Below are 21,734 nucleotides of genomic sequence, written 5' to 3'. Positions count from 1 at the left end.
TTAGCGGGTGTGTTTATAAAGAGACGAAAATTGTTTGGGGACTATCCCCCACGTTCTAGTTGAGATGGTATAACCCAAGAGGCAAAATGACGCTTGCTACTGTTGTTGCGAGTTGCCATTCGTTCTACTAAACCATTAGTCAAACGCCATTATGCCTTCTGTCGTTATTACACAAACAAAAATCTCTTTACTGTTACTAGTGTTAGTGCCTCAATATGGCTAAGCTCGTGAAAGCAATACAACGAACTCAAACGCGTCTTCGTTCAATGTTGTCAACAAATATCCGGATTATGCAAATTTTCCTCAATTCTCCGGAGAAATTTTCATAAAAATTTGAAAAACCCGGAATTCCGGGAAAATCCGGAGGACTTTCATCTCTGCATTATTTTATTATTTTTACCTCTTATAAATCCCTGGGGTTATTTAATTTTTTTCACTTGAATGACAGTTAACAATGTGAAATCTCTTCTTCTGTGTACCTCAAACATTGCCTGTAGAGTTAATAAAGGTTTTATGATGGTAACTATGTGTCCTTGGAAGAGATTGAGACTTTTCCATTATTTTATAAAAGGGAAAAAATGCCTTCAAAACATTGGGGGAAAAAAATCTATGGTCAACCAGCATACGAGAACAGATTGTGTCTTTATAAATCCCTGGGGTTATTTAATTTTTTTCACTTGAATGACAGTTAACAATGTGAAATCTCTTCTTCTGTGTACCTCAAACATTGCCTGTAGAGTTAATAAAGGTTTTATGATGGTAACTATGTGTCCTTGGAAGAGATTGAGACTTTTCCATTATTTTATAAAAGGGAAAAAATGCCTTCAAAACATTGGGGGAAAAAAATCTATGGTCAACCAGCATACGAGAACAGATTGTGTCTGAAATGTCACCAAGTATAAAACCGAACAAGTGTGAGTTGAAGTGGCTTACCGTGGAAGAAAGACGGGTTTGAAAAAGTAGCCGTCTGCTTGTGAACACAGACTAGACTCAGTTCCAACAAACTGCTCCATGTAGCTGGACAAGCACTGAAATAACATAAATGACATGATTTCATTGGACCAATCACACGCCTTGATGTTATGCTTTAAAAATGTATCTAATCCATTTACTTGAATGTCCAAGGGGTCATCAGTCTGGGCCTCCTCAGTGTCCTGCAACTCAATGGTCATTGTCACGTGACCCTTGTTTTGAATAAACATCACCTGATGGAGTAAAAGGCAGATATCAAACCATTTGCTTCAGTTTTGTAAAAATGGAATGAGAAGAAGTTAGAGCCATTAAACGTTCCCCAGTGAATAAAGAACTACATCCACCCATTTTCTTCACTGCTTATCCTCATTAGAATCGCGAAGCACATCGTGTAGAAACAAACTACCGTTTTTGGAATGTGGGAGGAAGCCACAGAGTACTCAGGAAAAACGCACACAAGTACGGGGAGAACATGTAAATTCCACACAGGAAGGCCGCAGCCAGATATGGAACTTCAACAGACACATAAATGACTGGACTAATAATTGGCTCCTCGAAGCTGAAGCCAGAGGGCTGCCATCTTACGTTGCCATCTATCCATTTTCTAATCCACATATCCTCACAAGGGTCGTAGGCGTGATGGAGCCTATTCCAGCCATCTTTGCGCAGTAGGCGGGGTACGGCCTGAACTGGTTGCCAGCCAATCGCAGAGCACACAGACGAATAACCATCCGCACTCACACCCACAACGAGGGACAATTTAGAGTGTGAAAAAGACATCCATGAACTAAAAATAAATCCTACATTTGGAATACACAATTTCACCGGTTTGAAAAAGCTTCCAATCACGTGTGTATGCATATTGTATAAAATGCATGATTAAATCGGACAAACATTCATTTTAATGCTTAATGTAACCCCTTGAAAGCTCATACTCAGCAGTTGACAGGGCCTATGAGTACAAGGCTGTCATATTTCACCAAACTGGAAATAGGTAAACGCCATTATCCACAACGGATATGATGTCAAGATGGTATGTGCATAGAGCCCTCTGCAGGTCACTACATCGGGTACAGCTGTACAATGATGCGGTCAAGTGCTTTTTCAACATTTCTGCTATTATGCCTTTGTTAGAATATATTCCGTTCTGATCAACTCTGACCTTGAAACAGTTCTCCTCAGCCATGGCTCTCTCAGCCTTCCACTGGTAGCTTGTCTCCCAGGCGGCTCGCACGCACTGGGAAGACAGGTTCCCCCCGGCAGCGCCCCTCTTCCTCTCAGCCAGATACAGATCGACCACTTGCAGACACACCTCGTCGCTCACCAGGTGCTGGAGCTAGACTCGCATAAAGAGTTCATGTTAAGATGTGGAGAGCATCCCACCGATAGTAAGAGTGCAGTATGTGCGACTTGGCCTACCTGCCGGATGATATTGTTGATGACCTTGTCGATGGTAAAGCCGATGTAGGCGTGAATGGTGAACATCTCCCGCAGTGTGTCCTCGTACTGAGTCGAGTCAAGGTTGCCGTCCAGCAGGCTGCGAACCATGTCCAAGAAGGCCGGATAGTACTCTTCTAACTCCACCTCACCTGCGCACGCACGCACGCACGCACACACACACACACACACACACACACACACACACACACAAGTATGCGACATCAGCAAATGTTTGCATCACCTGTAGTTTCAACTAGGGATCAGTAAGTGTAATATCATCCTGTAGAAGGGCATGTATTTGTACCGTAGTTATCGATACAAAGGAAGTCACGTTCTTTAATTGATGTTTTTGTTCATAAGTAGGGAAACTTCTGAACATTGCAAGGGCATTTTTGCCTTGGACGATGCAGTCTACCATTTGGTCCGCAGTCGAATTAAAGTGAAGGCGTGAAAGTAGGACTGGATGGCGCAAAAGTGGTTAGCACCTCTGTCTAACAATCTGAGAGGTCCCGGGTTGAAATTGTGGCTCTAGCATAATGCTTATGTTCTCCCATGTTTGCATGGGCTTCGTCCCACATTTCGAATTGTCCTATGGACAATTGAGAATCTTCCATTAATTTAACAAACATGCTTTTTAATGTGTGAAAAAGCGGAGTACCGCCCACCCAAAAAAATAGATATGCTCATAACTTACTTGGCTGTTTGAGACGCAGCTCCATGGCAAGGTCGCATGCCTTTTCCCGCCTCCCTTCGGCCACGAGCAGCCGCTCCCTGCTCTGCTCGGCGCGGTGCTCCAGCAGCTGCCGCTCGGCCTGCCGATACACCCGCAGCAAGCGCGAGCACAGAGTCTGGTGCAGCCGCAGGAAGAAGTACCAGTTGTTGTTGACGAAGAACAGGTTGTAGACATCGTCCAGATCCTTCAGGTGCTCTGCTTCGGGGTCACGCAGGTCCACCTTCTCAGCAGTGGCGCCCGAACTGGCCTCCATGGGTGTGGATCCAGGGATAGATGTGGTGGTGGTGGTCAACGTTTGACTGGTGCTGCCAGGAGGGCCGCAAGCCTCTGTGTCGGGTGGTTGGGACGGGCTGCAGCGCCTTCTTCTGGATTCGTTGTTTAGTTGCTGCTGGTTTTGAGCAGGGGCTTGACCTTGGGCTGGTTGAGCTTGAGACTGACTACTGGTTGCTGCTGCTCCGGCTGCATCACAAGTGTTAGCATTTGTTGTTGTTGTTGGTGGTGGTTGTGGTGCTGCTGCAGTTGCCGTCATTGCTGACGCTGCCCCGCTCGCTCCTCGTTCTCCTCCGTCCTCAGGGTCCGCTTCCTCGTCAGTCCAGTCTTCCGTGTCGCTGAGCTCACCGCGGCGCGAGAAGAACAAGTCAGGGACGAAGTGCTGGATGATGCGCTTGATGTGGTCCTTGTCGTCTTTGTGAATGGCGGGCTGGCGTTTGACGTGGTAGATGATGAGTGCGGCGGCGTCCTCCAGGACCTGTTTGTCCTCATACGTAAACACCATGTGAGGCTCGCTGGCCGACGGCGCACTGGAGCCGTTGCGGGCCTGCTGGCCTACCCCTCCCTCTTCTGTGCTCTGCTCCTGTCGCTAAAACACAAGCATGAAGAAGAGCTTTAAACAGGCTGGATCAACCCTCACAGCAATATTTATCCCTAAATGAGCATTACGTGAAGCTATTTTGCCAAGCAGAAATATAAGAAGAGAGAAGTTGATTTGCTTTTTGTAGTCTCATCATTCAGTCTCATTGCCTGACAATTTGGATTCTTGAATATTATTCTCTGCGATTGGCTGGCAACCAGTTCAGGGGTGTACCCCGCCTACTTCCCAAAGACAGCTGGGATAGGCTGCAGCATGCCCGCGACCCTCGTGAGGATAAGCGGATTAGAAAATGGTTGGATGGATGAATATTATTCTTGTGTGATGCTACGTTCCACTTTGCTGCTAAAAAGCCTCGATTTGCCCATTGCGGGAATTATGAAAGGCTCATTCTTTTGTTTTCTGTGTATATTATGCCAAGGTGAAGGAATTCAGCAATCTCGAGGGATGAGAATCTTTGTTTGGTCAAACACACAGCAGCTGCCTCAAATGCATTACACGTACAAAATTACTCATACAAAATTCAAAAATGACTTTCAGGCAAATTATGCTGCTGGCCTCCGAAAACAGGACAAGTTGGTAACACAATAACGCATGGGTGTAAATGGGAGTAACAGACGGTAAACGTTAACATGTTTAATATGTTATAACCGCAATAGCAAGCAAAAACATTGAATCTGAGTGCTCATCATTGGAGCCGCTGGACAAAAAGACTACTCTTTCTTAGCCAGACTTTCCTATTGAGACTCAATTACCTCTGTGTTATTTGTGAGGCTGTACGTTGCACAAAATATGTATGAATAATATTAATTACGATATCACACTCTCAACGTGTCCAGTTGCTGATTGATGCAAGTAGTTGAAAGAAAGGGGGAAAAAAAATTAAAAACGCATTTACCTCATCGTAGACACTTTCAATCTCATTGAGGAGACTCTTTGAGCGCAGAGCCTTCATGTCATTCTGTTTGAAGTTGACTCCTTGGTGGTCCAGGGACTTGAGGTAGGCCTTCTCATACTGCTCCCTCCAGATCTTGTTAAAACCCTGCTGGGCCTCTCTCCACTCCTCTTCCTTGGCTTTCAACCTGTGAATCACAATGCAGGTTCAATTGGAAACTCTTGAGTATGGTAATGTGAGCCCCAGTCGGTTTGGACAGCAGCCTTTCAATTGAAGTTTAACATACCCATATATACATAATACATACTCAACAGCCATAACATTAGGCACACATGCCTGGTCTAATAAGAACTTTAATCAGTCACTCCGCCTGTACAAAGACGAAGACACCCAGCTTCAACTGAGTCTATCAGATGTATTAAATTCAACAATTTTTATTTTATTGAGGCAGTACTTTTGCAGTGTATGACCGTACTGCATCACACAAGAACTGTGTCTTACATTTAGATACTACACATGAGAGGGGCACAACATTGCCGGGTGCAGTTAGAAATAGATTGCTTTTTTACAGCACCAATCAAAACGGAGGATCAATTTCGGTATTGCAGTATAAGGCTTATTACTCATTACTGCCCATGTGAATGCGGTGTGCATTGACTGTAAAACACCTCAATTAATTTTCAAGACAGCTGTTTCTGGTATATTTGACAATTAAAAAGAGAAAAAAAAGAGCTCTAACCTTTTGAGCACCACAGGCACTGCCGTGGCCGGGCTTCGTTTAAGCCCCTCGATGATCTCAGGGGCTTTGTCACCATAAATTCGATACACAGCGCGGCGCTGGATGACCTCGGAGGTGCCGCCTAGGCAGTCATCTAGCCGGAAGCGATCCTGGTCCTCGGGCGAGAGACGCAACAGCTTCTTCTGGACGCTCTCGAGCACTCGGATGGTGGCTAGGTTGGTTTCCAGAACCACATCCAACTAGTGGGAAGATTTAGAAAATAAAATATTTTCATGAAAGCTGCCTTCATTCAAAGTGTGTACAAAGAACACACGCTGATTTGCGAATCACAGAAAACAGAGTATCTATGCATCACAAAGTCAAATATGAAATAGGTTGGCTAATGGCAGTAAAAGACATTTTTACAAGTTGCAAAGTGGCGACATACACGTCAGCTTCCTCACACTTCGGTGCAATTTTTTTTTTTATAATGAAATCATCGGTATATTTATTTTAAACAGATAATTTTGTAAAATGAGTTTGAAATTATAAAGTATTGGGTGTCATAGTCTGGGGTATATTTAAGGTTTTTGTTGTTAATCTGTAATTACTAATGAGGCAATTTCAATATTTTTCAGACTATAAATGTCACTTGTTTTTTCATAGTTCGGGTGGTCCTGCGACTTGTGTTTCTTAAAAATGGAGCTTGGACTCAAAGCCAAAATCCCCATTCCCAAATCATGTTGATGATCGCAAATGAGTTCCGGTCGGATTAGAAACTTCTGCTTCGAACAACGGAAATGTTTTTGTTTTTAGTTTAAAATTCCTTACCTTTAGAATTGTGTCGCAATGTGGCCAAAGGCTGAATCATGGTCGGTTATTATGACTTTTGGTCCTGTAAATAGTAAATCCTTCTTGTGGCATGTTGTACGATCAACATGAGTCAGGAACAGGGATTTTTGGTGCGAGTCCAAGTTCTGAGTCTGTTCTTGGTCTCGTTTTTTGTAAATTAAATCTCCCCAAATCTTTAGGGGGAGGAGTCCATTCATCTCAATTCTTTATGATACATGATAGGCGTTAGATCCCTAACCGCCGCGAATGACCGTTCCGTGTGCATGACGTTGATAGCTTACACGGTCTCTAATTACTGTAAAGGTTCACACAATTAAAAACATATGATCATCTATGTAGTACCTCAAATCGTTCATCCTCACAGCGGTGCAGCTGCTCCTCATAAGGAGTCTTTTTGGAGCTGACGAAGGTGGAGTCCTCTGACCAGGAGGGGAATGACACCCAGGTGTCATTTAACACCTAAACACATCAGTGCATAGCATAAGTTGCAAGGTTGTCTGTGCAGAGAATTGTTTGGTGCGTACCATGCATTTATTTGTCAATCACATATTGCAACAGCAACTGAATAGGAAGGGGAGGACACACACCTCTTTACATAAGGCGGTGCGCCCACTGCATTTAGGCTGCTGGTAGGTCTTGGGCAGCGCTCTGTAGCTGGAGCCCAGGCGTTTGCAAGAGGCATAATCCACCTCCCTGCCTCCTCCTCCCTCCATGTAGCGATCCGACAGCCCCGACATGGCATGAGAGAGCTCTTTGTCTCCCAAGAAGGACTTGAACTGTGTGTACACTTCAGGAAACTTCCTGGAAAGCATTTGGATTCAATCATGAGTGACAAATATCAGGATTTCGGATACTGTTTACTTCCCCCCCCCCATCCCCCCTTCTTCCTCATATTGTTAGGCAATTTACTGTAATGGGAGTCATATATTGCTTTTTACTATTATACAGTAATGCATGACCCATATGTTTCTGTGACAGCTTTACATTTTTTTTGTTGTGATTTGCTTTTCCCTCGTGTGGCAGTAATTGATGACCTCAGACTTATGCTCCCATTATATGCTCATCAGAGAGAAAGATGCAAATCGAACAGTTCAGAGCAATCTTCGTGAGACCCCACAAAACTCTCTATACCGAGAAGTACAGACTCATAAAAATCCCACTAACACTAAGCTATGAGGGTTGTCACTCTGAAAACAGAAAATGAGGTGACATCTTTCTCGTCTCACTTTGATTTTCAAACAGATTCTCATAGCGCTTTAACCGTGATTCAGAACACAAAGAAGTGCTTGACGTCAAAGAGTGACATCGTAGATTTTAATTTTTAGATATGAGATTGGCTTGACCACAGGCATGTGAAAAAGAACTTTGAAAAATTCCTCATCTTTGTAGAGCACTTCATGGAGGATGAGCTGCAGTAAATTGCATTTTAGAATTTAAAAAATGTCGGACAACATTCTCCACTATAACAAAATATTTTCTCATTAATGTTATGATATGGTGCATTTTTGAAGTAGACCTATAGGTCATTTTCCACTTCCTACTTACCCCAGGAAAGGAGTGACCAGCTGGAGTAGCTCAGCTCCTGATACCACCTCCTGGTTGAACAAGGCAATGCAGCGCAGGAAGTTCTCATACACTTCCTGGCTTTTAAACAGGCGGCGAACCTGAGGAATGAATCACATTGGCAGAGATGCTCATACCTGTCAACTTTTCGGAGCGCCAACCTGTATAAACTACCAAAAAAATCCTTATAAAGAGCAAAAAATCCTTATAACATACCAAAGCATTTTATATGTCAAAATAACGGCAGAAAAAAAACCCACGAAATATGAATGATATATTTGTTTCCTTGTAGAACTTGCTTGTACACTACCGAAGTATGCAATAAATACTGTGCTGTTTTCAACTAGGAACCACGTGATTTACTGGAAAGTTACCGGAAATGAAAGCATTCGAGTCGACTAGCACCATTCTGGGCAAAAGCAAACGGAACTACCTGTTAGGGGAAAAAAAAAAAAAACGGAAATTTTAGAATCCGTATGATTTGTGCGATATGGCCATATACGTAAGATTCACCACAAAATCCGTATGAACTATGGCTAAACCGTATGAGTTGACAGGTATGGATGCTATCGATCCTGTACCAAACACAGGACTAATCTACCATGGAAAAAGGTAAAAGATTCCTCACCTTATCAAAGAAGGAAAACTCTCGCAAGACTCCATGCTTGCCAACTGAAGCGATGGACTGGTCTTTGGTACAGGAATACTTCATTTTTTTCTTGAGAGGGAAAAACAGTCATGTCGAGATATTCTGAAGTGTAGGCCTACATTGATGTTAAACAAGTAGTAAACTACTCCAGTGCGTTACCTTGAGTAGTGGAGACATGTGCGGCAGGAGAATAGGTCTGGGCCTCTTTTTGTTCTGTTTGGTTATCAAGTCGTCATCCTCTGGTCTTTTCAGCTGCTCTTTTGCTCCCGTCAGTGAGTTCCCGGTGAACTATTGACAATACATTAGATCATGTATCACTGGGCTGGGTCTCAATTAACTACAATAGATTCATATGAATGCTACGCGTTAAGATTCTTATTAAGAAGATAATGTTATCAGCATGACATTTTGAAGAATAAGCGAGGGAATCGAAGTGGGCAGGCTCATGTCGCGCCTTTTCTACTGACCAGCGATCTCTTGGCATCAGGCAGGAATTGACCAAACTCGGCCAGCAGGTCCTCTTGTCCCTTAAAAAGGCTGGCAACTTTGGAAAAAACCTCATCCTCAGTCATCCCGCTGGTACCTCGATTGCCCCGGCTCTCCTTCACCTCCAGCTGCTCCTTCTGGAAGGTGGAAGGCAGTGAAAGTATTACCAAAATGCACATTAATCAGCGTGAAGGAGAAAAGGCCACAGCATAGGCATGACTAGCAACTTAAACAGCACAATGCGGTGGAGTTCTCAAACAAAGTACTACCTGATAAGTGTGAAGAATCTCTAGGAAGGCTCTGTAAATCTCTGGGTGGTCCAGAAAGCGATTTTTAATCTTGTTTACGTAGCTGATGGCACTATCGAACTCGACCGGGCTGGTCTCCGAGGCAGGCGGGGACACCGACGAGCTGGCAGTCTGATTCTGACTCTCTCTGCTTGCCAAGGGAAGGGACAGTCTGCTGGGATTTTCCAGGGCCCCGGCTGCAGAAGTTGAGGAAGATAGGGACTCTGCTGAGCCCGACTTCACGTCACTGGTGTGTGCTGGTCCGGCTTCAGAGGTGGTGGCGCACGCAGCACCCGAGGTTGATGTCACAGCGGAGGTGGTGACAATCTTCCCTTGTTGGCCGGGTGACACCTGAATAGAGGACAAATTTAAATCCAAGTAATCTCACAGGCTGTGTTACAGTCGAGAAGAATGTTACATCCAACTTGGACAAAATTACGTGCCAGTGAAAGATTGCCCAGATAGTGGACACAATTTTAAGCATTTGATTTTAACACTTGAGATACTTTACCCCCGACTACTAATTGTTTCCAAAAAGGCCAATAATCTCTAAAATGAATCAAAAACCTTTCAGTTCAGCTCCTTCCTTGCCACGACAGAATGATAGAGTTCACATCACGGTAACCGCTGCATCGATCCGCCTGTCGATCTCACATTCCATCTTGCCCTCACTCCTGAACAAGACCCCAAGAAACTTGAAAGTTCCGAAAGTTGGGGCAGGATCTCATCCCCGACCAGTAGAGGGCATTCCACCCTTTTCCGACTGTGTACCATGGTCTCAGATTTGGAGGTTTCATTGCAACCGCTTTACACTTGGCTTGTGAACCGCTCCAGTGAAAAAAGTAGAGATGTAACACTGAGGCTACCAAACCGGAACACTTCAACACCTCAGCTCCGCCTAGAAATTCTGGCAAGGGTGTAGAATTTTATTTGATACTGTACTGCAAACTATATCACACACTTAAAAGAAGATGTCAATGGCCTGCTTATTTTTCTAGAGATTGCACATGTTTGTGCTGCATGTAATAAATCAAAGAAAGTATTTCTGTACAACTTTTCAATAACAATTTTTCTCCCTCAGTGCTCTGTTCTTCCATTTCATAATTATTTGGGTCAATGTCATACGTACAGCAGCACAACAGTGATGTGACAGGCTGAGATTGCTGTGAATGTCTGGAGAGATTTTTAAATTGTCAAAACATTTGCCATGGCAGTCAAAGCCTGGATGAGAAATCTATTCGGTTGTAGTTAAAAATGGGTGGATGCAACTAACTGTGACATTTCAGAAAACGGTGGACCAACTTGGAGGCAGTCTGTTAGGTGATGGGAACCGCTGCATTCCACAGCATCTTACACTTGCTGCCTACAAATCTTCTCAAGCTGAGCCATGTGTTTAATTTAGCGACAATGCCAGCCGTGGCATTGCTGTTTATAACGCTTGATATTGAACGTTTGTGAGTGAGTGAGTGAGTGAGTGAGTGAGTGAGTGAGTGAGTGAGTGAGTGAGTGCAAGAGTGAGCGAGAGTGAGAGAGCATATGCAAGCCCACTGTGCAGTCTATGTATGCGAATAATGGACTATTTTCCATGATTTGGTAGAAATGGATTTGTGATTTAGGTGTTGACACAAAACTAATGCTATCAATCATTTATCACTGACTCTAAAGCCGAGCACAGCTGAGTTAGCTTCATCGAATTGAGTCTGCCAAGACCACTAACATACTCCAAAACGACCCGGTGTTCATGTGTCATTCGTAGAAACGCAAGGAACCCCTTTAGAATGCAATGGGCCAGAGTGGACCGGACAGGCAACCGTCTGCCTTTGAGCCTCTGGGATTCAGCAGCCCCATCCCCCCACAGTCTGTTAAAAACAGCAAAACCTGAACACAGACTCATTTTCTATGTTACTGATGGTGTAATGGTACATATGCCTGATTTACTTGCAGGTCACGTGGGTTCAGTTCCCAATCAGTGAAGATGTGAATTTGTGTGTGTCCCCTGTAACTGGCAAGCAACCACTTTAGGGTATAGTCTGCTATTTGCATGATGCCAGCCGGGATGGGCCCCAGATCCCTGCGACCCTGAAGAGGATAAGCCGTATAGAAAATGGATGAATGGATGCACTCACTACCCCACACCACTTGTGTAGAAAGCGATTGTCACTGTCTTACTGATGTGGCCACACATCTAATTATAGCCTCTGGAGCGCCAATTTACCAGGAATGCAGTAAGAAAGTGGCTACAGTCTCACCTGTGTGGAGAAAGGTGACTGAAGGAAGGCAATTCCATTCTTTGGGACCTCTATCCGATACCCAGGTGGGAGGAAGGCATTGAAGCCCAATACTAAGTCGGGGTGCCCATGGAAAAGTTGTGACACTCGGTTTATTACTCCTGGAGTGTCAATGCTAGAGAAAAGAACAAAGGGGGTAAAACAAACAAACACAATAGCAATCAAATCAGTGATTAAAACACTAACTCATAATTCTGTTTAAATGTTGAGCTAACTCAAATGTAAGCATTGCAATAAAGTCCTGTAGACAAACATCACAATCCCGAGCAATTACATTTTAAGTAGATGCAGAGACGTAGATAGATGGGAAATACCTCTGAGACTTGAACTCTTTCATGATGTCGAGAAACTTGTTGTATATGCCAGGGTCGTTAGCGAAACGTATTTTAACCTGGTCCAGGTACGACAAGGCATCTTCAACCTGCAACACACGCCGAGAGCATTTGGAGCATTATGCACATCACAGAAGCATTTTGGCATGGTCAAATAACGAAGCAGGATGCTGAATCAGCTCTGCTGCAGTTCAACAGCGTACGCATCATATTTAGCTCAATAAGCAACTGACCGCGACAAATTGTACGCGAACACACACAAATGCACAGAAGAATGTCCTCAACGGTACTTGCACATGTGTCGAAAACGGCATATTTACCAATCCGTAATCTCTACCAACAAATACTCAAGTAAACAGCTGTACGCGGTGTACAGCAAGAAAATAAATAAATAAATGAATGAATGCGTGGCTACCAAAACACGCCAGGAGGCTTTTGTTCACTGTTTCGTGCCTTTCTTTATTCGCAAGAAGCAAGTTTGGGATTAGGTTACGATGAAATTCTGTATGTTCGCACAAAGCATTGTCAGATATATTTGCAGGGCTACTGGTGTTAGCATTAGCCAGTCAAATGACGATAATAACTCCGCGAACACCTACACACGCATGCACATTTTGACACTCGAGGTTTATTCGTCGCCCATTTTAACCACCTCATGGCGGAAAAAATGCGAACACTGCAAAACGAATAAACGTGTTAAGAAGCTGCTAATCAAGTGGAGTAGCCTCTCGGCTAGCCTGACTGACGTCCTCCACTTTGTTCAGGGTGGCTGAAAAAGAGAACAAGGAGGAACTTCCCACAAGCGAGCTTTTTTTCGAGTTCACATTTGCTCGCCGTGGCCGCCAATGACATAGTGAAATGAGAAAGTAGCGCAAACTGTGTCACTCGACTGTCACTTGTGACGCCAGTTTATACAAAATACACTTCCCACATTTAATCTTAAATATCAATGTTGTGCTGTTAAAAATGAATTACTTTTCATAGGCCAGTGAGCTCCGCGGGTTTAACCAACTACGCTTTCACTCGTCTCGACGTTCGGTGCCTCAAACAAGGCAAGCCCGGTGTAATAAAACAAAATGGTTGTGACTCTGAGGGGACTTTTCCTCCCCCTTTGCTGTTTGTCTTCTTACCTTGAGCTTCTGGAAGTGTTGCTGCTGCACTTGCTTTTGTGTTATAACGAAAGGCTTGTCTTGAATTTGGTTGATTTGTTTCGCCGTGCTGTGCGCTTGGATCTTCGCCATGAGCCCGGCGAAGGGAGGCTGTGGGAGCCCAACTTGCAAGGGAATCTCCGGTGTCGCTTCGGCGGGTTGGCTAGCCGACAAAGCGTCCTCTCGGTCGGGGAGCCAGCCTGCCACCAACGAGCCAGCGAGCAAAGCAGCCCTACTTTGCCTGGCTCGGGCAGTCTCGCTCAGCACGGCGCTAACGGACGGAAAATCCAGCCGAGTGGAGGAAGATGACAGACAGGCTGCTACCCGACTAGACTTTAGCGAAACATCGTCGAATTGAACGAGCGGAGTCAAGATGCATCTGAGGTGGGGAAAAAAAGCCGAGGGACAATGGTTACCGTTTATCGCGTTTAAAATAACTATCGCCTGTCTCTTTAAATTCGGCGGCAGCGCTGTGTCTCAGCGTCCGGAAGCCAGAGTCCAGTGAGAGAAAAAATAAGGGAGTGAAGAATGCCAGTGCGCATGCGCCACTATGGGAGGAGCTGAATTCACAAGAATGAGAAAGCTTCACTCCCTCTTCACTGCTACAAAGGAGCTGTGTTACTTCATGAAAAATCACAGCCTATACACATTTACAACCACTACAGCCCAAGTTAAACAACTAACCGATCACTAAACTACACCGACCAGGGTTTACAATCAACAGCAAGGATAAACTTCGTATCGTATGCGTAAATAACACAGGGTTGCAAACGTTCATCAGAACAGCATGACATTTCTAGAAAGACAAGGGCAAACGATCAACGTATATTTATTAGCACAACATATACAACAGAGACAGAACAACCGTTGAGGAAACGTCTAATGTCAGAATTACGACCTCTTGTGCATTTTTTTTAAACCAACTCTGTCAGCCACTTTAAAATGCTATCTTCAGCAGGGGTGTTCAAACTTTCCTTTATTTGAAGGAAACACAGAAAAACAAGGATGCAGGGGCCCCTTGGAAATCCTTTGAAATATATTAAACCAACTTAAACAAGAAATTACTTGCGGTTTAAATATATTCTGGTTATTTTGAAAAACTGCAACATAACAGCTTTCTGTTATAAGTGATAAGGCACAGAGTATAGGATTTTTCAAAATTTTTGGATGACTTCGACCATGCATCCCATTACACTAGATCCACCCCTGCACTAAACAGCAACAGAACACATCTCCACACTCAGAACTAAAACTGGAGTCGGCTCACCATTTTTTAAACAGTAACTTGAGGATCATTAATGTACAGGTCGCTGATAGTGTCGTGGTTCATTCGCTTAACTTGTGAGCAGGCAGCGTGAGATCAGATCGCACTCAAAGACAGGGGGATGGAGGTCTGAATGGCTGTTCGTCTCTATATGTGCGGTGTACTCCACCTTCTGCCTGAAGTCAGCTGAACTCAAGTGACCCTGTTCAGAATAAGTGGTGTTGAAAATGGATGGATTGATGCACAATGTTCATAAGTCAGACCAGGACACAGAGCACAAAGAGAAAGAAATAATTTTTGCTTCTAAAATTGAATCTTTGTTTGAAACTGTGCTTTGAAGAGAAATTGTCTAATTTTAATCCTAAATTGTCATTTGTATATCTACAAACGCTATACAGCGTCCTCTCTTCTCACTCTTAAAATTTCCACATTTTTTTTGTTAACTAGCCTTGTGGGCCATGTCAAATGTAATTTTTAGGATGTGTCGCAGGCCGCTGAAAAATGGATGGCAGGCTGCAAATGGCCCCCGGGCTGTAGTTTAGACACAGCTAATCTAGGCTTTGGCTAGATTCCACCTCTCTCGCCACTGTTGAAAAGTCAATCCTCTCTTTTGGACATCAGGTAGGACATGCTGGGCTGGCTGATCCCACCTACGGGTGTGAACCCACACAAAGACACAAACAAAGAAGTTAAAGGAATGCAGCAAACACACAACATGACAACATACGACAATGCAAAGAAATGGTTTATATGATTCTGGTTCATACATTCATTTTAATCTCCAATCAAACACTGCTTCACTCCATTGTGCATCAAGTTAGAGCCTAAAACAATCAATCAATCGGAATGTTTTTAATGTTGGCTCATGAAATATTTTTTTTCTTCAGTCTGCTGTGTATTCATCCACTGAACTGTAAAACAATTTCAGAAAATACAAAGTCAAATGTGTTACCAGAGAGATGCTGGATATGCAATGCTGGTGAAGAGGGGTCACCAAAATGCAAGTAGCCCACAAGAACCACATAAGTAGAACAAAATGTTTGGAATTCATCAGTACGAAAAAGCAGCTCTCAGTTTCAACTATGTTGGTGACCCGTTGTATAGTTGACAGGCGTAATGGCTGAACCTAAGCTCTCCGGAGTATTCAGTCGATGTCTAGCAATGTGTCTCACCAGTCAGAAATGGCCATTTGAACCTTGTCTCCATAAGAAAGACCTTCTGCACATTTTTGGGTAAGAATTCTGGCCCTTGGCACCAAAGACTTCAAAAGTTTTTTATCTTCCTCTTTGACTCTGGACAGCAAGGCTTCAAAATACAAGAGGAAAACAAATCATTACAATGCAATTCAAAATAATTTTTTCAAAACAAAACGTGTACATTGTCCGTGTCCCAAAAAATGCTTTATTTTAATTACCGTTGTGATCGGATGCAAGTAGATCCGCCGCCTCCTCCTCGGACTTCCGCAGGGTGGTAGAGTGAAGTTGTAGTAACTGAGAGAGAAAACGCTGCTCGAGCTGGCCGCAGTACGCCTGGGCACACAACTCTTCTGGAGCCTTGATGAAAAATGATGAAATGGAATTACAGAAACACTGTAAAATCTGCACACAAATAGCGGCGCGGGGTCGGGGGGTTGTACTTGTTTATGTTAAAGTCTGCCTTGATCTGAACCGAACAATCAAAACACAAAACCACAAGTTTTGATTTTTGAGTCAGACTGTAAACCGCTGACTCATGAATCCAAACTACAGAACGCTGTGCTGCGTAGAAGAAAAAGTTGGTCACGCTTTGGTCACAACAGATGGAAGTGTTATGCACTCACCCTGTAGAGAGGGAACGCCATGTTCTGACACAGGCTGCTGAAGGTCGGCGACTGCAAGCGATGGATGGACAGCCACGATGACGGAATTCTCTGGATTCTGAAGTGGTAAAAATGCAAAGAGGTTGACTGCGTTGGATTCAGAAGTTGTCACCACTTCATCAACAAGTCAGAAGTTGGCTTGTAAATGATGAAGTTGAATTCTAAATGATGATTGACTTGAGTGACCAACTCGGCGTTAAAGAGGTTAGCACATTTGCCTCACATTTCTGAGCTACGGGATTTGTGATCTCCGTTTGGGCTTTCGTGTGTGGAGTGGCGAGGGTTTTCTCACACTTGCCAAAAGCAGGAATGTTAGGTTACCTGAAGATTTTAAACTGCCCTTCCATGTGAATGTGAGTGGGAATGATAGTTCTACCCCCTGTCAAGGACAAGCACTATAGAAAAATGAGTGGATGATGCTTGAGCTCACACTGGTAATATGGAGTCACTTTCTGATGATATTTTTATGTCCAAACAAGCTTAAGGAGGAAAAATTGCACGATTCTCGCACACACTGTGTGACACATAACAGTGTCATATAAATATTGCAGGTGCGTGACACGGTGTTCATGGTCGTTGTCATGTAAACGTCGTCAAATGCCGAACAACAAGATTTTACCCATCAACAGTCCTCCGATCCAGAGCTTGAAGCGAAATGGTGCCCATCTGTTTAACTTCCTTTGAGATTGAGTTCCTTATACTGTTGGCAGCAGCGGTGACATCTTGGCACTGGGGCAACAACTTGCTCTTCAGAAAATTCTGTAGCTAAAACGAGGACAGTGAGATTGATCATTGATGATTTGTCCATTTTGAACATTTTTTGAAGTGGGGCATCAAAGAGGGAGAAGATACCTCCTCATGCATCCGGATCAATTCAGTCTTAGCTGACGAATTTTCTTTAATCAGACTTGTAATCTGTTCCTGTCTTTGGACCTGACCAGACGCAGCAACACGAGTTGAATGATATCCAAAAGGGCAAATCTCAACATTGTCCACCGAGCCTCACCACTTGTTGTCTGAAGTCCACAATGGTCTGCCGCTGGCTGCGAAGTTTGCGGAGCGCCTCCTGTTGGCCTCTGGCATCCTGGTCAACCTGGATGCACCACTCTCGAATATGATCCCTGGCTGCAGCCTTCATCACACACTGAAGCTCCAAATCCAAAACTGACCTACACACAATAAACAGGAAATCAACAATAAATTCACTTATTAAACAATCTCCAACTTGGCTTTTGTGCTGGTATGACAAGAATTCTGCGCAGTGGACTTACAGTGCCAATGCGTCATTTTTGGGGTCATCAACAAGGCTCGACACCTTCTGTTCAGCCTGTTGCCTGCAAGCCAAGAGCTGGATGTGGAGTTGCTGCACTCTGGAGTGAGTCTGGGATAATTCATCAAAATGCTCCTTTACTTCTTGCCTTGCAGTCTGCAATCATATAAATCGCACTTAATCTATGCATCGCAAAATATGAAGATAGTGGTGCATGTACATAAGAGTTGAACTTGTTCCTTGACCGTGGTCTTCACTTCAAAAACTTTTAGCTCAAATCATCTTTTCCCATTGAAATGAATAGAAATGCAATTAATCCACCGTGCCGCCGAATAATAACAACAAAAAAATGGCCATATCCAGCTATCTATAGATGATATGTCTGTGAGTATTGTTGTATTCTGTCAAATAAGTTTTTCAAAGTTTTATAAATCACCAACATAGATGCAAATTGGTCACTTTCTGCCAAACTGCTGCTTATTTTCAAGTTTGCTACCACCGTTGCATGAGCGCTTGTAATGAAAATTTTTGTAGGCATAAAATAAATTAACACATTCACAAAATTGGCCAAGCGACGGCTCATATCTTACACTCTTGGAAGTCAAGTCACTCGTAAGTCGGGTTAAGACTGTTGTTATTAATCGTGTTTATAAGAACAACCTGTAAGAGGGCCTCAGGCGGCAAGTCGTCATCGTCTTCTGCCGATATGTCGAGGAGAAGATTGCTTTCATAACGGAACCTATCATAAAAACAGAAAATAATAAGCCACACCAGAAAACTCTTTCAAATAAACTCAAATACTTTAACGTGAACTTATTGCTTTGCATACCCAAGAGCTTTCACATCCTGAGTGACATCCAGAGAGGAGACTTTCGCCTCCAGTGCCTTCTGCTCTTCGGAAGCCAAATGTTGCAAAGCAGCGAGGACGTGTTTTGGTGGGTAAACATCCATCAGTTTCTACACACATAAAAAAGCAATTGAGTTTATTTCATGTTAACACGTGTTAATCCATGTTCACGTATAGTTTTAAAATACCAACCACAACAGCACTTAACCAGTACTGAAACACAGCAGACCTTTGCCCACCCGTCATACTGCAATGGGGGGGAAGAAAAAAAAAAAAGAATCAACCAAGTCGTGAATAGCAGTTGAAAATACTTTTTTTTTAAATGAGCAATATAAGATGAGGCTCCTACCGTCCAAAGTCTGCCGTTTTCAATTCACTCTCTTGTAAAGACTGATAAAAATGGACTCTGTCGTTACACAGTTTTCTCACTTGACGCTAATGAAAAACATGATGTCATTAGTTGATACATTGCCAAGCTGAAGTACACACATAGATCCTATTAAATGGAATACTAGAAAAACACTTAAATAAATCAAAACCATTAAAAGACGGAATGTTATTTATTTATTTATCCCATGTCCCTTTCACAAACTTGGGTCTGGACCTAAACTAGGTCATGGATCAATTTTTTTGTGGATCAGCAACATAGGGGGAAAATATTTTATTGATCAGTAAACAAGGCATGTCATTTCTAGGCAACGGGATGTTTGATTTATGTTTGTAGTACTTGATTAATTTTTATTTTTAATCCTCGGTGAAAATAAGATAAGATCTTAAGATCTAAGCACTATCTTTATAAAGGTAGCTTTTTGTGAAACATCGTTTGCATTTGATCTAACGGTGTCCCAAAAGGAGTCCAGTGTGTACATCTAATTGTGTTGTAATGTTATTTTGAATTTGTCTGTGCTAAATAAAATTAAAACTAATAATGAATTGTTTAGAGGTTCTGACCAGGACTTGTGCTTCCACTGGAGATTTGAAGAGCAGTGTGTCAACATCACAGTTGTTTGAAAGCTGATTCTCAAACACCACCTCAATCTCTGCTCTCCTGCAATGTAGAACATTGAAAGTTTAAAAAAAACAAACAAACAAAACTGATGGATCACACGAGTGAGTGCACATGGTGACACTTTTCTCAAGATAATTTCAGCCTTACCTGGCCATCTGCTCCAGATCCTGACAGTGGCCATTGATCTCTTGAATGTCACTTGACAGCATCTTGCGACCTGACACGCAGCTCTGCTTGAAGGCCTGGAGAAGGAAATTCCTGTGTTGATTGTCCTCCACCTGAGCCCAGGTAGAACTGATGGACCGCTCTGTGGAAGAAGGAGGGAGGGGCAGGGATCCAGAATGGGAAGTTTAAGCTCTTCATATCCAGATACACTTTGGTGGTGTTGTAACGTAATGTAGTGACCTCGCGTGGCCAGCTGTTCCTCAGTTGCTCTGATCTCAGAGTCCAAGTGACCAATCTCTCTTCTGAGTTGCTCAATCTTGCTCTGAAGCTCGCTCTTTTTAGCAGCCACGCTCTGGCCCTCACGCTGCTTCGCCTGCGCCCACAAAACAACATGAAAATGAACATCTGGGATGCTCCTGAGGAGACGACAACAAAACTTATTGTGACCTACCTCATTGTCTTGAAGCATTTTGTACCTTTTTGAAGTTGTCAAAGAATACAACTCAAGAACATTAACACAACAGCAATGTATGTATAACTATAATTCTTTTGACAGAAATTGGAAAACTGAAAATAAAAAAATAAATACAGAGAAAGTAAACATGACTCAATAACAAAACAACAAAGCAAAGCTCATTCTGTATATAATTACGGTGACTGGGTGGTTACTTCACCGGAAGCTGAGAGTTTCAGTCCCGTTGCAACAAAAATAAATGACAATTAGACATTGGAGAGAGGCTAGCATGCTTCCTGACTATTGTCTAAGTGCCTTTGAGCAAGGCAGTGAATCCTGCACCGAAGGTATGCAAGAGGTGTGTGCCAAAATACACAATAGAGCGTAAAAGGCATTTTTCAGGGATTCTCATGAGTTATTCAAAAACATATCCAAAGTTGTCTCACGGGGGAACAAACAAGTTACCTGGTTATTTAAGGGACACTGTCAAGCAATTATTCAGAGACAAAAGGATACCACTGAAGATTGCCTCGCCTGAGCTTCACAGTTCTAGAAAAGATAAAACATGAATGAGATCAGTTGTAAACTATGGAAGCGTATTGCTGCCATAATCCCTCCCACCCGCCCCACCAAAAAAAATTAAATATCACATGATATGTAACATGCTAACACTTCACATGTCACATTATCATGTGAACCATGCCATGTTAACTGAACTTGACATTTTTAAGACAAACCTTTGTTGAAAAACGTGATTGATGATATACTTCCAAATGGACCTTCCTCTCCCAGCACAAAGTCTGGAAAGTAACATAAGCGGTAAACGGTTGATGTGTTCAAATCTGCTGTGACAGTATGCGATCAATAAGAAAATACTGACACTGACGTTTTCAAGTAGGAGTCCGGCGGAAGACTCTCTGGGGGAAAATTGAACTCCTCCGTCGCCCAAAGTTTCAAATCCTGCACAAGATGTTTGTCCGCCATCCTGCTTGACATCGCAATGAAATTCAAGCGAGCTGGCTGGAAACACAAGCTAACCACCGACTAGCAAATCGTAGTCACTGGTTGGAATGAACTGATTGACTGTGTGTTCGTACTTACGTACTTCTTTGCGGCAAACACAATACACACGAGAAAGCGGATTATTTATTGAAAGAATTATTTTTAAATTTGAAGAATTCGCTGAACTTCGAACTTCCCGCCCGTTCAATATTACTGCTACTTATGGTAAGAACAGGTCACGTGACAAAGCCCCGCCCATGCTTTTTTTCCCCGCTCTCAACAACTTTATTTAACCATTACAATTCCGTTTAACAAAATGAGAATCACATTTTACGTTTATATCATGTTACATTTTACGTTGCGAATGAGGGTTAAAAAAATCGAAATATATTTATATAAAAAAACATTTAACGCAACACAAAGCAGAAATATTTGAAATTGCTTTTTTGTTTCAAAGAACGAATGGGGTCCTTCCCGGAAACTTACATTTATGTACTGTATATGGAATTGTGTAATCATAATAAATGGATTAATTCACGCCCATCCTGCTGCAGGAATCCTTGCTTGGCTTGAGAACCATCCATCAGTCAACTTTATTGACAACCTATGATTGAATTAGTTATTTCTATTTTAT

General features: G+C 43.0%; 2 protein-coding genes across 6 annotated transcripts in view; both read right to left on the bottom strand.

The window, feature by feature from the left end:
• sin3b (SIN3 transcription regulator family member B) overlaps nt 1-13,749 on the bottom strand; it is a 17,050-nt gene extending 3,301 nt beyond the window's left edge. Inside the window, exons 1-17 of one of the 2 annotated variants that reach the window (XM_019871685.1) lie at nt 13,214-13,749; nt 12,066-12,172; nt 11,713-11,866; nt 9,446-9,814; nt 9,158-9,313; nt 8,850-8,978; nt 8,670-8,759; nt 8,024-8,142; nt 7,066-7,279; nt 6,821-6,937; nt 5,648-5,886; nt 4,912-5,095; nt 3,107-4,004; nt 2,392-2,561; nt 2,135-2,308; nt 1,113-1,205; nt 934-1,028 (exon numbers count right to left, since the gene is read on the bottom strand). In XM_019871685.1, coding sequence (XP_019727244.1) covers nt 934-1,028; nt 1,113-1,205; nt 2,135-2,308; nt 2,392-2,561; nt 3,107-4,004; nt 4,912-5,095; nt 5,648-5,886; nt 6,821-6,937; nt 7,066-7,279; nt 8,024-8,142; nt 8,670-8,759; nt 8,850-8,978; nt 9,158-9,313; nt 9,446-9,814; nt 11,713-11,866; nt 12,066-12,172; nt 13,214-13,324 — 3,419 coding nt within the window. In that variant the 5' untranslated portion in view covers nt 13,325-13,749. Of the gene's footprint in view, nt 1-933; nt 1,029-1,112; nt 1,206-2,134; nt 2,309-2,391; nt 2,562-3,106; nt 4,005-4,911; nt 5,096-5,647; nt 5,887-6,820; nt 6,938-7,065; nt 7,280-8,023; nt 8,143-8,669; nt 8,760-8,849; nt 8,979-9,157; nt 9,314-9,445; nt 9,815-11,712; nt 11,867-12,065; nt 12,173-12,343; nt 12,834-13,213 lie in introns of those variants that run through there. The other variant, XM_019871686.1, reaches the window with a different exon arrangement.
• Nucleotides 13,750-14,044: 295 nt separating this feature from the next.
• On the bottom strand, nt 14,045-21,502 carry haus5 (HAUS augmin-like complex, subunit 5). 4 transcript variants are annotated; one of them, XM_019871690.1, is made up of 20 exons: nt 21,200-21,502; nt 20,985-21,086; nt 20,836-20,898; nt 20,615-20,647; nt 20,096-20,120; nt 19,885-20,017; nt 19,627-19,786; nt 19,422-19,518; nt 18,820-18,905; nt 18,663-18,717; nt 18,453-18,580; nt 18,284-18,362; nt 17,625-17,779; nt 17,360-17,522; nt 17,206-17,286; nt 16,973-17,118; nt 16,315-16,411; nt 15,910-16,048; nt 15,668-15,800; nt 14,045-15,145 (listed from the first exon to the last, which is right to left on the bottom strand). In XM_019871690.1, exons 2-20 carry the CDS (start codon nt 21,080-21,082, stop codon nt 15,049-15,051), a joined length of 1,968 nt encoding a protein of 655 aa, XP_019727249.1. In that variant the 5' UTR covers nt 21,083-21,086; nt 21,200-21,502; the 3' UTR covers nt 14,045-15,048. The 4 variants fall into 4 exon arrangements, with proteins under 4 accessions (XP_019727249.1, XP_019727247.1, XP_019727250.1 ...); XM_019871688.1 differs by having other exon boundaries at nt 20,985-21,083; nt 21,200-21,501; XM_019871691.1 differs by having other exon boundaries at nt 20,985-21,083; nt 21,207-21,501.
• Between the last annotated feature and the right edge of the window lie 232 nt (nt 21,503-21,734).

The sequence above is a fragment of the Hippocampus comes genome, unplaced genomic scaffold (assembly GCF_001891065.2).
Source record: "Hippocampus comes isolate QL1 unplaced genomic scaffold, H_comes_QL1_v1.1 scaffold182, whole genome shotgun sequence".
Classification (NCBI taxonomy): Eukaryota; Metazoa; Chordata; class Actinopteri; order Syngnathiformes; family Syngnathidae; genus Hippocampus; species Hippocampus comes.
Note: the sequence above shows the minus strand (reverse complement) of the source record. Positions and strands in the feature narration are given on the sequence as shown.